We start from the raw sequence: 13,550 nt of genomic DNA, 5'->3' as shown, positions 1-13,550 counted from the left end.
GTGTGTTTTTTCCTGCAAAGGTCCTCTCTTAACACAGTCAAAAGTTTAGAGTGTTAGAATTAAATAAAGTGAATTCCAGCAAGTATTCATATGGAAGTATAATAAAAAGCTGAAAACAGAGTAGAGGGCTTGGTAAGTTTGTTGGTGTCTGTTTGGAAGACAGCAGTGGGAAATGTTCTGCACTGAGTTGTCTGTTGACACAGTGGCCAACAGTCCTAACAGGAAATCATAACCTTACAGAGGCAGGCTGAAATCAAAAGCTGTCCTCTTCCTCTAAGCTTGCCTGCCCCCTAATTCACACTGCTAAATGTAATCTTCCAGAGTTATACACCTGGATCATTAATCAAACACTTTCCTCGCTCAGTGTCACATCTGCTTAATCACTGGTGTATAATTAGAATGGTGCTGGTTTAATGACTCTGCAGAGATGTCTTGTATTAATAAGAAGTACAGTAGAGATCCAACATATGCAGTGGCACTGCAAGTTCCCTCATTCTTCCCTATCAAAGGATTTTAGTCATGGAAGAGTCACCTTTTGCTGGGAGTTATTAGTCTGATTTCAATCTGGGTCTGCTCTCCTGTTTGCCTTTGCTCAAGAAGGGCAGAAGTGACAGTGTTTTCTTAGTAGTGTTGATAATTGTCCATGGAAAATTGAACTGCCATGATAAACTCATTGCGTGGAGGCAAGGGGCAAATAAAGACTATTTGTCACTCCTGATTGGGCTGTGTTTGAAACAGCTCAGAAGAGATTTGGGTTTTTTCCCCTCATTGCTAAACCTCTGAATCAGTCTTCCACTGCTTAGAGATCACTGGCTCTTCTTTCACACCTTAGAGATTGCTGTTTTCCTGCAAAGTATGTATCTTTTATTCTTCTTTGTGTTTCTTATTGTCTAAAAGTCAGATATCCCTACTGAGGATCTACTGTGCTCACTATATAGGTGCATCACCAAAAAAGCAGATTGCAGGTTTTAAAAATCATGTTACATATATAACAGATTAAAAAAAACCCTTTAAAATTATCTTTAATAATAGTCCTGCACCCAGAAAGAAGTAAGACTAGTGTTTTGTCATTCTAAGATGCCTACTTCTCTTACATAGGGGAAGTATCTATTCCAAATTCCTGAATAACAGTATTTTTTTCCAGTTTCATCAGGTTTTATTCAGAAGTAGAAGAAATTTTTCCCTTAGAAATGGAATCCTTTTCTATAATCAGTCTATTGATTAAACAATGTGACCTTTATATAATTAACATCAGCAAACCACTATTATGGATAACAATTATAATGCCATAAGTGAAAATGGTAGCTTGTAAAGCACAAAGAATATCTATTAACATCTCTGGTTATTATTATTTAGAGATGTTTTCTAATATGTGTTTGTCCTCTGAGTGTATTCATGTAATGCATCCCGTTTCAGCTGTCTAATAAACAGTTAAAGTCCTGAGCCAGCGGCATATAAATGTTAACAGCTGGAGGCTGGACAAGTCTTCTATTAAGAGAAGCCAAAAAAAGCCCTAGACATTAATCTCTGCATGGCATCCTGATGTTCGTGATGCTGCCTTGATACTTGATTACAATATGTTCTCTGTGATCTATCTGAGATACCTATCACCATGATCCTAAGTGACAAGCCTACCAGTTTTTCTGCATTTAGCAGTACTTTATTACACATCATACTTCCAAAATAAGTAGCATTATGCCACATTTATCTAAGTAATTTCAATGTTTAACAAGCATTTGATTTATTCCTTTTTCTATCGACTATTGCATAAAGTCAGTAAGAACAGGTTACCGGTTCACTCCCAGCCCAGCCACAAGATGCAGCTAAACTGAGAAGAGAGCATGGAGGACCACATGGATTCTTGTGCTCAAGAGAAATTGTCCATCTTGTCCCCTATTATACTTCTAGCTCAGCTTCTCTAATCTGTTTTACAAACCTTAAACCCAAACCAAAATGAAAAAAACCAAACACAGAGATGAGAAAAAATGTGTGAAGGGACTGTGTGTTCTGGTATGGAACTTTCCAAATGTGTTGAATCCTCTGAAAGAAACCTGGAGAAATTTTACCTTCATTTTTCCCTCTCAAAAAAAGCTCCAATAATTATGAAAGTGCTAAAACTTTAATTAGCCCTCAGTTCCGCTGCTTTTGTGGTGCATATGTGCAAAATTATTTGGATACCATGCGTGCACCCTAACAAACACTCAGTCCAGGGTCCTCAGTCAGAGATAATTCTAGTGTGGCTCCTTAAGCCTTTCAAGTGTAGATGATGGGATATACTTTGAATCGTCAGATAAAAGGCTGTTGTTTTGTTTTCAATACCTAACAATACAAGTGTAATTGTTTTCAGTTTGTGAGCTCAAGGGGAAACTGCATTGTGGTGCACAGCAAACAGTTATTACTGAGTTGCAAACCTGTTTCCAGCAGCTTGACGGGAGCATACCCTGGAATATGTTGTGTTGTTTTGTTATTGTGGACCATCTTTTACACAATGATTGAGAGAGAAGGATTACTTCTCCCTGCCTGCAAGTGGTGAGCAGAGCAGGAGTAGTCATGGCTCGTGAATCACGAGTAGGCTGTGGCAGCCCAGCTGTGAAAACCCTGTGGAGGCCTTGCAACCAAAAACAGAGAATGAGAGTTTTAGTTCAAGCAGAGCTTTGGGCAGGGAGTGTTTTGTGGTGTTTTACGGAGTGTTGTTCGTAAACAGCCCTTCTTGTTCTCTACCTTTTGATTTTTTTTTTGGTTGTTTTGTGCTCCCCACCACCACATCCCCTTCCTCTTTTGACACGAAACTCAGTGCAGCATCATAATGCAGATATAGTTCCTTTGTTGATTAATGTAGATTTAATTGCAAGACTGGTTTACATGCTTATATTTTTAAGAGCCTTGCATAAGAGATTAATGAAAGGGCGAATAATAGTAAATACATTAAACAACATTATATAACCACATAAATATTAGTAATTGTTGCAACACTAGACATTTTAATGACCCACACATGTTGTAAATAGGTGGTTATGAATATTGTAAAATATCTCTACTCTCCCGTGCTCCTTTAAATGTTAAATAACCCCCTCAGCAAATCCTTTTCAGTAGGGGGGGTTTAGTAAGGTAGGATTTATTGTTGCAGTGCACCACTCTTCATCGAGGTGGGAAACCCTGACAGGCTTTGTAGAGCCTTGCAGTCTCTGTAGCTTGGTGGTGCCCATTGTTTTTTGTCCAAGTGAAGAGTGTCCAAAATGCAAAACTGTCAGGTTGGGGTAGCTCTGTGTGGGGTTTTCCTAAATAATATTCCTGATAAGATTGTTCTTTGATATAGTAAACAGTTAAGGCCTAACTATATCAACGTTAATGAGGAACATGAGGGAAAAAAATTGCATGACTGAATGGTTAGAGGTTATTTTCTAGCACAAAGGCAATGGTGCAAGGCCTCTGTGAGCTCTACAGGTTGGTTCATGTCTATTTTTATGTCCTACAGTTTCAGGTGGGGTTGGGAATTTCGTTCCTGTTTTTGAGAACTACCCATCTATAGCATAGATGTCAGCTTAGATCATGCTTTAAGGCACATTTGTCTTTTAAACTGGATGGGAATCCTGAGCCTTAACAGCTACAACACTTAACATTGCAACATTTTTGGATCTAGGTTAAATGCTCAGGTGACACAAAAGTAGTGCATTAAGTAATGTAACCTTGGAAACCCAAGTTTTTCAACATTCCAATTATCATAAGTTTTTCTAATTACAACCAGACTCTCTCTCTCAGAGATGCCCTGTTTTTACTGCTACAAGCCAAATTATGCTGGGCTCTACTCTCAGCTGCTCTCTCATCAAGGCTCCCCATTGTTCATCTCCTTTCAATCACAGCAGTGGTTACAAAGGAGAATCCCATTGATCCCTTGATTGCTGATACCACCCCGGGGAACTGTGATGTGCCAAATGCCTTCTGGTCTTGCAGCCACTCTAATTCTGTCCGACTTGACTCCTGCCGTGTGTTCTCATTTGGTCAATACCTGTCTGATAAGCTGAGCTGAATACCTGTAAATGCTGATGATCTCCGATACAGGGAGATCCTGTTATACCCTTAAGGTAAAATTCTGATACAGTTGTAGGTGTGTGAAACAGAGATGTATAATTTCCTAAGTGGTAGTATTGCCACCAAGCTTTAAAGTAACATTCCAGAGGTCTTGAAATATTTTATCCCAGATGGATAATGAAAAATTTTACAGCCCAAATATGTGTAAAGGGAGTGCAAAACAGTAATTGGAGAAGGATAATAATAGGAGTGTGGAAGATGGAAGTCTCTGGGGAAAACAGAAGCACAAGAAACTGAAACAGGAGGAGGGGTACAGCTAAAGGACGAAATCCAAAACCAACAAATAAGCTCCACAACAGTGAAAATTTCTTTTAATCAGTTTTTACTGCGATGTATTATTTCACTTAAAGCTATCCTACTGAAAGTATGGAAAAAGAATATTATAAAGTATTTTACATATTATGAATACATTCTTAAAACTCTGGATTACACTATATTACAGGTAACTTCCATCTGTCTGCTCTACAGCATATTTTTGATATGTAAAATGATATCTGATGAGGTAAATGTTATAGTAGTTAAAATCCACAAAAATAGTAAAAACAACATTTTATAGTAGGTGAAAGAATAGGGGAAAGATGAAGGAAGCAGCCAGTACATCAGTAACTCAGAACTAGGCTTTAAGAAAACAGCAGAAATAAAAGGGAGCTGATATTTAGGGGTCTTTGTTGAGGATGCGGAGCCTAAACCAAGCCTAAAACTTCTCCTAAACACACCCATAACTGGTATTTCTGTTAACAGCAAAAACCATAGAAAATGCAAAGTGAAAAAAAAAATCACCAATGCAAAATATTGACATAGGAAATCAAAGTTGAGGATATATTGTACATTGGAATTTTGTGTTCTATTTTAAGCGTCCATATGGGAAGGTGGAAGAAAAGCCGTTTCTTCTTTACGTGCAAAACTATGATTTAGCAATATTTGAATGTGGATGAAAGAAGGAAGCTGGAAAGGTGAAGGGCAAAAGTCTGTTTAAATGCTCTGTGTCCTTCTGCCTCCATTTGGATTTTACCATTGCAACCTATGGTGACAGTGAGAATAGCAGTCATTGCTTGTCCATAGGATCATCACTGTCAGGAGAAGAGTTAAAACTCTTATCACGTGAGGTATTTCAAAGAAACCTAGAAATGCAATGTTTCATATGGCTAAGCCTAATTATACAATCTGTGGGGGTTTTGGTTGAGTGAAGAATAATAGATCAGTCATGTCTGAAAAAGTGATGTCAACTGCAGCAGTATAAGAAGAATGGGTGGCAGGTTTGTGAATTAAGCAGGGAAGACAGTGTACAAGTGTTTTAAAAACATTTTTTTCGCTCAGAATTGTGCAACAGTGGTAGATGTAATTAATTTAAGGATTACAGCAATTTCTCTAGTAAAATGTTCTCTAGTTGCATAGAGCTGATGGTTTTCACAGGGATTTCAAGTCTTGATGTGACTAGGTAAAGCTAGAGGGAAATAAGGAAATTACCTTCCCTTTCTCCTTGTGTTGTGCCTTGCCTCTTGTTGTGGTTTGGAAAGGGATAAAGTTATGTATGGAGTGTGTAGGGCAGCAGTGTTGAATTACCCCCAGTCCCCTGACTAGCTGATACTGTGCAGTGATGCAGAGGGAAACCAGTCCTGCTTCTGCATCCCTGGACTGGGGATGCAGCTCTATTTCTCCCTGTTTCAGAGCTTATTTGTCCAGAACTACATTTCTTAAGAGATCAAGCACAGCTAAACCATAGAGGCATAGTAAGGGGCAGTATTTAGGTCTGTCTTCCTGAATGAAGGCTCAATAGCTCCTGACAAAGCAAGAAGCTTGAGAGATTGTGGATACACAGACACGGTAACAGAACAACCATCCTCCAGATTTTTGACAACAAGACACCCGAAGTTTTTAAATTCCCAGTGGGTTTCCAATATGATATTTTCCCAACACGTTCTTTCAAACTCAAAAATATGTTCTCCTGAGAAGAGAACAAACCCTTGGGGTCAGAGTCTTCAGAAACTTCTTTTTAATGAATAAATATATCTAATCCCTATAGTGAATGTCTCAATAGATAATCTCCCAGGAGCTTGAGTGGCATAGATCTCACCTCCTACAGCAGGGACTGAAGTTTTCTTTTAAGCTCATCACTAGCTGATCTAATCTCCTCAGTCATGGAGTAAGGCATCTTTTGGTTGATGAAATACCTTAGACATAGTTGTGGGGAAAAAGTGAAATGTCTTTTGTTTTAGTGACTCACAAATCCTGAGCTTACTTGCCATGTTAGGCAGGAAGAAGGAGTCGGTGATTTTCTTTATTTCCTACTGTTAATCTAGAAGGGCTTCTTCTGTGAATACAAGAAGGCAGTTTCTGAATTAATTGCCAAAATTGAGCTTCTCCTTACCAAAAAACAACCCCAAGGCCAGAACTCTAAGGAAATTTTAATCTCTTTAAGTGATTTTAAGTTACTTAAATCTCTTGCAATTCTACTAGAATTAAACATCTATTTCATTAAAGGCTTGATTTTAAATCCAACTTTAATAAACTAATTATATTTTTATAATAATGTAAAGAAATCAGCATTGCCATCAACTTTGGCAATGAGTACATGATTTCTGCTGGTCAGTTTTTAGTTTCTTATTTCTGAAGTGAAATATTAAAAAGTATGAAACAGCTTTATGCTCCTTTTACCAAGAAAAAAACCATCATAGCAACAAAAAGAAAACTATTTTGCCAAAACCACTATCTTCAATTAAAAAAAATGCATCTTTTGGCATTGCACGTACATCATGTGTCTGAGACATTTCTAGAGGCAAACAGAATTCTGCAGGTGAGTACAAGCTGAATGAGCAAGGTCATCTTCAGTAGGATTCAAATGATTTTAAATCCCAAACCCACAACACTCTATACTTGGATATAGAATATGCAAGTTGTTCTTACTGGTGTTGCCTCAAACTGCCAATAGCTTACAGCTGAGCTACTCAGCTGTCTGCATGAAGTGCCTCATTACTTGTAGGGTGACATAATCACGGACTGAAGATTCTTACTAAATGTGTGAAATGGTAATCACTGCATGCCCTGAGAATGAATTTGGAAAGTTGCCTGGGTTATATATTGCTGAAAACTGAGGTGGGGGGCAATAATTGATATAGTGCTAGAAAGAGGAGAAATTTCATGTCTAAAAATGTTTTCAGTGAAGTGCCAAGAAAAGGGAATGTTGCTCATAGATTAGCATTAACACAGTTTCTGCTTAAAGATGGTTAACTCATAAAAGCTAGTTTGGGTGCAGTAGAAATCTGTTCTGAATGCTTTGTAGATACAAAAGGATGCTTTGAGGTTTGTCTTTTTTTTTTTCCCTCTACTTTCTTCGAGTCTGCAGATTTGTCTTCTGACTTCTGATACTGTTACACTGCTGCATCAAACTAATACTGTTTATCTTCAAAACTAATTTTTTCCTTTTGATTTCTTTGGATAGTTTGATTCTAATACCTGGGAGTCTGAGTTTAATCTGTATATCAAAACGTAGCATCTTTTCACTTGATTGGAAGACTTTTTTGTTGTTGTTGTTGGAAATTACTCCTTAGCTACTCTGAATGTATTGGTTTGTGACTTCTGGTTTGGGTACCTTAAACCCCCGTTGAATTCATTAGTTTAGCTGTGGGATTAGATTAAGCAGAACAAATGCTGAAGAAATAAAATAAAGGAAAGCCTTCCTTTGAATAGTGGATAGAACTTGTTCTGCATAGCATTTCATTTATTTGTTTTCATCTTGCACCTTTGTGGTTCAGTTATTTTTTTCTGTCCTACTTTTTCAATTCTTATCTGGATTTTTCACTTCTCCCTTTTTCTTTCCCTCTGCAAATAGATGTCTTGAGATTAATTTAAAATTATTTCCTTCAGTGCCCTTTAAAGCACATTCTTATCTTTCTCATGCATTAGATGCATTAAATTATTTCTGACAACAGCATTACCCCTTGATTAAATTACAGCCTTGAATTCAATTGGGTGTCATGTAGTCCTGGGTAGATGTAAAGCATTATTAGTTTTATAGTGCTAGCTTATGTTTCACTTTGCTCTCTGCTAAGAACTTTCTTTCTTATAAGAAAGACTTTTGCTTTAGTGCAAGTTATCTTGCAAAATGTTTATGTATGTGGTGTTAAAAGCAGTAGGGACATATTGCACACCTATTCTTTTTCTTGTGTGTTATCTTTAAGGCTTAACCTAGTTATGAATCTCTCTTATAATCATTCCTGAAGTACATACCAACCAAAGTGTCTGCCTTCATCCTCTATAAATGAATTGGTTATAGTTGTTATACTTAAGCTTAGTGCTTGTAGTAATGATAAAAAACTCATCAGCTCCTTAATTAGTATTTAGTGTTGAAGCCAGATTCATCTGTTGCCACTCTACTGATACCAGCTAATTAGGCTAAGAATTATTTGAGTCCTTCTTTTGTGAAAATTACATCAGTGTTCTAAACCAAATCTATCTTATGAATGGGAAAGTCTTAAATGAGTTGTAAGACAATTTGGGAAAAAAATTTCCTATAGCAAACTCACTTTTATTGTTACTTCATTGCAGGTAACATTCAAAGCATCAAGATACTCTGTTTCACCAGACTTAAGATTTGTTCTTCTTGCTTATGATGTTAAACAGGTAAGTCAACTATTATTAATAAAAAAGCCTCTAAATTAAAACTCTGAAACCATTGTTTTCTGTGTTTCATCTCTGATCCCACATAATATACTTTATGTACTAGATTTCTCTTCCCAAACCCTTCTGATGCAATGATGGGGAAGTTTGTATTTGTGTGTGTATGGAAGTACTGCAAGGTTCTCAGGGGAGGTAAACTGCCATGGTTCCTCTGAAGGGCCTTGCTGGCTTTTGCAGCAGAACTTTCATGACACTTAAACTGCTCTGTTTGCTGTTTATGTGGAAGCCCATCTTTTGATGTTTCTTCTGTTTTAAGCAGCTGTACAGGTCATTTATGGACTATACTAAAAAATATAAATCTAGGCTGATTCATGTCATGAAAGTTTTATTGTTGGCTTCAATAGTCTGAAACCTGATAGTCTGAAAGTCTATATAATGCAGTATATTCTTTGTTTCTTATAGTATATAGAGATTTTATAGGCTATTATGTTGTCAAAAAGAGTTTTGATCAATAATACCGTGTAGAGTTTTCTAAAATAAATCTTTGAACACACAAAAAAAAAATAGTTTTATGAATTTCTTCTCTGCATATTGATGTTTGCATAAAAAAGTGCTATTAAAATATGAACTGTTTTTCATGAAAGAATGGTTCTGGCTTGATGGACTCAGTGATTATTCGTTTTGTTTGTTCTAAAGATGTTGTAAAGTGATTTGTTCACTTTGTATTATTACTTGTATTCAAGTAGGGTTTTCATGTACCAATTTTAGGGGATTCCAGATGAAGCTCTTTTTACAGTATGCATATATCATTAGGAAAGAGCTGCTGTTGTTTAGTTCACTGTTTTTGTGATAAAGAGCTCCAATTTGATTCCTGTCTGAAGTATACTTGCTTCTTGCTGTTTCCCCTTTTGATTGGTTCTTATTTTGTGAAAGAGTTTAATAATCCCTCATGACTGCTTACATTCCTCATTTGTTCTATTGAAACTTTAATTTTGAGTGTTTGTTTTTTCTGTTTGAGATTTTCTGAGCAGTAGCATATATATAGCTGATATAGATAGGTAAGAAAAGCATGAAAGTATCCATCACACTTTATTACATCTAAATGTGTTGGCATCAGGGATGAACCCCTGTCCCACAACAAAGATGGTCCATTGACATGCAAATAGGTCTCAATGCATGCTGGATCTATCCGTCCTTTTGCAGTAGAACTCCCTTTCTATATTTCATTTTTGATTTTGTTGCAAAAAAAGAAATTTTTCCATCCTTTCGCAGTCGAGTTACATAGAGGAAGGAGGTTTCCTGCATTTATGTTTTCTGTCTGGCCATTTTCTTTGCTCACATGTTTGACAAGAAGTAATTATAATGAGAAATGAGCAGGCAAACAAGCAGTTTGTGGTGGTAATCCTCATGGCTTTGGATGAGGCTTGTGTTGCTTACTCTTGACTACTTCAGCTGGTCTCATGCCTTTCAAACCAGACACATACTGTGGTTTTTGTGTCTTCTAGAAGTGCTGATGATGGCGCTAAAATTTGTAATAGCTGGATGTTGTCACTTGGATGTAAATAATACCATTGAAGTCTCTTAGTTCCTGAGAAGGATGTGTTGCTTAAGGTGAAAGGAGAAATAACCAAAAATCGTGTAAGCCAATTAATTCAGAAGTTGCAAAAAAATATTATTGTGAATATTTGGTGAAAAACCTTTTTTTCTTCCAAATTTTCTGTTTCTTGGGATATTTCTTAGGCTAGTAAGGCACTTCTGTTTGCTTTAAATCTGTTGGAGAAAAAGTTTACAATGCCTTGGGAAGCCTTTGTATTTTTTCGTAACTAATGCTTCCAAATAACACAGAGGGTTAAGTTAGTGTTCATACTTCTTGGACCTTCTCAATTTTTTCTTTGTCGATCAGAGCCAGACTTACTGAGTATGGATGAAGGGAAATCCACCTGTCTACCTTACTTATTCCCTCAGCTGTTAACTATAATTTATTAAATTTATTGACTATAAAATTAAAATCAGTACTAAACAGCATAATGTAATTGGAGAGTTTTAAATTAGTTTCATTAGAATCAGGCTGAGTTCCTTCTTCATACCTCTTTTGAGTGTAACTTTTTATGAAACTGAGGAGTTGCTTGTTGTCATGTGTTACAACACAGGGTTGACTCTATTAATATCCAGTTCAAGGAACCACATGTAACTTATTGTAGGCATTTAATTGATCTCACCGTCTGCTATAGATTGCCACAGACCTCTGGACTTTACTAGTTATGTTTGACCCTTATTTTCCCTTCTTTGTTAAGATTTAGGTCTATAATTGCCCTGTAATGTATTTGATGGGATTTCTGCTTTTGCAGACTCTCAAGAGTTTGGGATGTTAAAATTGTAATAGCTGTTTACATACATCAGACTGTGCTCTTTGTAACATACAGTAATACAGCTGGAACAGATTTATTAATCAACAGTTTTATAAATAACCTAGTGTGTTTCTGCTGAACAGATTGGAGGAAAATAGAGACAAATGCTCTTCAAGACATTTTGTCATGAAATTGTAATTAGAAACAAGGTTATTTTGATGTTTGGATTAAAAATAAATGTTGAGTTAAATTAAATAGTTGAATATTTATTTTACTGTTGTCAGCATTTTCTTTTTATGCTTTTTCTATTTTATGCTTGGAATGGCAAACTTTAATTAAATTTGCAGTTGTTTCAGCACAATTAAGAATGTCCTCTACGCATAACGGAACATAAATCTGCATGAAAATAAGCCATCTTTGAATACAAAAGTAATAATTGAATGAATCATTTAAATCGTGCTTAATAGAAGGAAGAAAAGCATTTCATGTGGCATAGCAGCTGTTTTGGTATAGCTCTATAAAAATAATATGGAAGAAAATTCTTCTGCTAAGGAATTCAAGGTGGTGTAAATTGATTGCCGGACATCAGGTTCCCTCCATCTCCATCATAGCAGGTCACAGAACACAAGCTGGTATTGCTGGCATAATCCCTGTGGCTATCAGGAGTTTTCTGCTTTAACAGAAGGCTGTGGCAATTGTAGAGGTACTTTCTGTGTGCTCTTTGCTGCAGTACTCCATAGTTCTCCACACTTCTGAAATGCTTTCATCAATTCTCTGAGTTTTTTGACTTTGCCAGAACTTCCATGATCAGCTGTGTGTAGTGTATAATGTTCTTTCTTTCTGTTGCTTGCCGTAATTTGGTGAACATCGCTGAAAAAGTCTCATTTTGGAAGGCAACAGATCACTAAGTAGAATCTAATTTGAGAAATTCTTGCTGAATATTGTGCCATCCTGATTCTTCTGGGACAGTGGGAACACAGCACCAGGGAAATTATTATACATATTGTATGCAGAGAGGGGACAGTTTTGCACTGCTACATCTTTTTGATTTTTCCTTTGAAAACTGTCAAGGTGTGAGCAAAGAATGTGACTCCCTGAGAGAAGGAGTAACTAAGCCTGTTGAGATTTCAAGAGGAAAGGTTATTTCACTGTTGCTTTCAATAAGGACCGTGTTAAAATGACATTTAAAATTTTTCTCACTCTTCTAGTGGTGTTATTCACAACTACCAAAACCTGATTTATGTTTTGATTAGAAAGTGGAAATCAGACACTCTGTTCTTGCATCAATGATAAAGAATGGGGCTGAAATTTGGGGAACAGTGAGCACTGAGGTCCTTTGAAATTCTTTTACCATTGGGAAATTTCCATGTCCCTTAGCAGGTTATAACTTGCAAGTTGTTCATGGACTCCACATGAAATGAAAGTAAGTTTTATTCAGATATTAGTTTTTTGCTCAGACATCCTAGGCATTTTCTCCCCATGCTCTTGCTAGAGTGCAATGTGCCACAGAAGAGCAAATGAAGTAGATGAGATCAGATCCTCTTTTTCCTCATTTGATTTAATAGTCCCTTCCTTGTGATTTTGTGAGGTTTTTTTCCTACAAACTGTTCTTTCCTTCTCCCTGCTTTCAAATCCAAATTTCAAGGTTTTTTCCTACTTTATTCTTTTCTATTAATAATGCCTCATTTCTGTTTTAAAGTAATTCAACAAGATTAATTATGTGGGAGTTTTTTTAGCTCTTGGTTCAGAAATGTGCTTAAACACAGTTTAAAGTTCAGCTCTAGTTTAGAAGTGCAAGCATATTATATACCGTCTAAAAAAGGAAATCTTTCCCTGAATTAGGCTTTCAAACTGTAATCTCTTTTTTAGCTAGAGAGTTCTAATGAAACAATGCATTTAGCTTAATGCACCATGAAAATATCTTCTAACAATTCTTATGGTAAGATCAGGATGAAGAGGAACCCAAATCCTTTTCAGAAAGGTGGGAGAAAAATAATTTTAGATCTTAACCATCACTCATTCAGTAGGAGTGAAAAATATTTCAAAAGTGTATCTGACTATTTTTAGTTTAATGTATTGAAGTAAAAATGAGAGTCCAACACAGTGTTTAAAGCAAAGAAACCCCAAGTTACTTCTCTGCTGTGTGCTAATCACTTTGCTGCTGTAATGTCTATTTTTAGAGGGTAATGATAGGGAGTACTGACCACAGTCTACAGCAAGTAAAGGGCAAACGGCAACAAGTGACATTCTCATCAAGCTTTTAGAGCTTGCTTGTGGTACTGGCTTACTCGAGTGCACTGAGGGATCTTCAGGAGTTTGTCTGCAGATTAGAAGAATCCATGAGGGGAAAAATTCAATGAAGTCTTAAATTATGATTATCTGTTCTGCAATAGGAGATTATCTGTCTACCAATTAGGTGGAAACTTAATGTCCAATTGTCAGTAAACCTCTCGGTCAGTGAAATTCGTTATTGAATTTTTGTTCAGCAAAAGTTAA

The 13,550-nt window shown here is 36.5% G+C and overlaps 1 protein-coding gene across 1 annotated transcript in view; it reads left to right on the top strand.

Annotated features, from left to right (window-relative positions):
- The window catches only part of DPP10 (dipeptidyl peptidase like 10), a 262,870-nt gene that overhangs the window by 131,206 nt on the left and 118,114 nt on the right, over window positions 1–13,550 (top strand). The window contains exon 5 of the mRNA XM_027679085.1: window positions 8,635–8,709. Coding sequence (XP_027534886.1) covers window positions 8,635–8,709 — 75 coding nt within the window. The remainder of the gene's footprint in view (window positions 1–8,634; window positions 8,710–13,550) is intronic.

This window comes from Neopelma chrysocephalum, unplaced genomic scaffold (assembly GCF_003984885.1).
Source record: "Neopelma chrysocephalum unplaced genomic scaffold, ASM398488v2 Primary Assembly neopelma1_44, whole genome shotgun sequence".
NCBI classification, from domain to species: Eukaryota; Metazoa; Chordata; class Aves; order Passeriformes; family Pipridae; genus Neopelma; species Neopelma chrysocephalum.
Note: the sequence above shows the minus strand (reverse complement) of the source record. Positions and strands in the feature narration are given on the sequence as shown.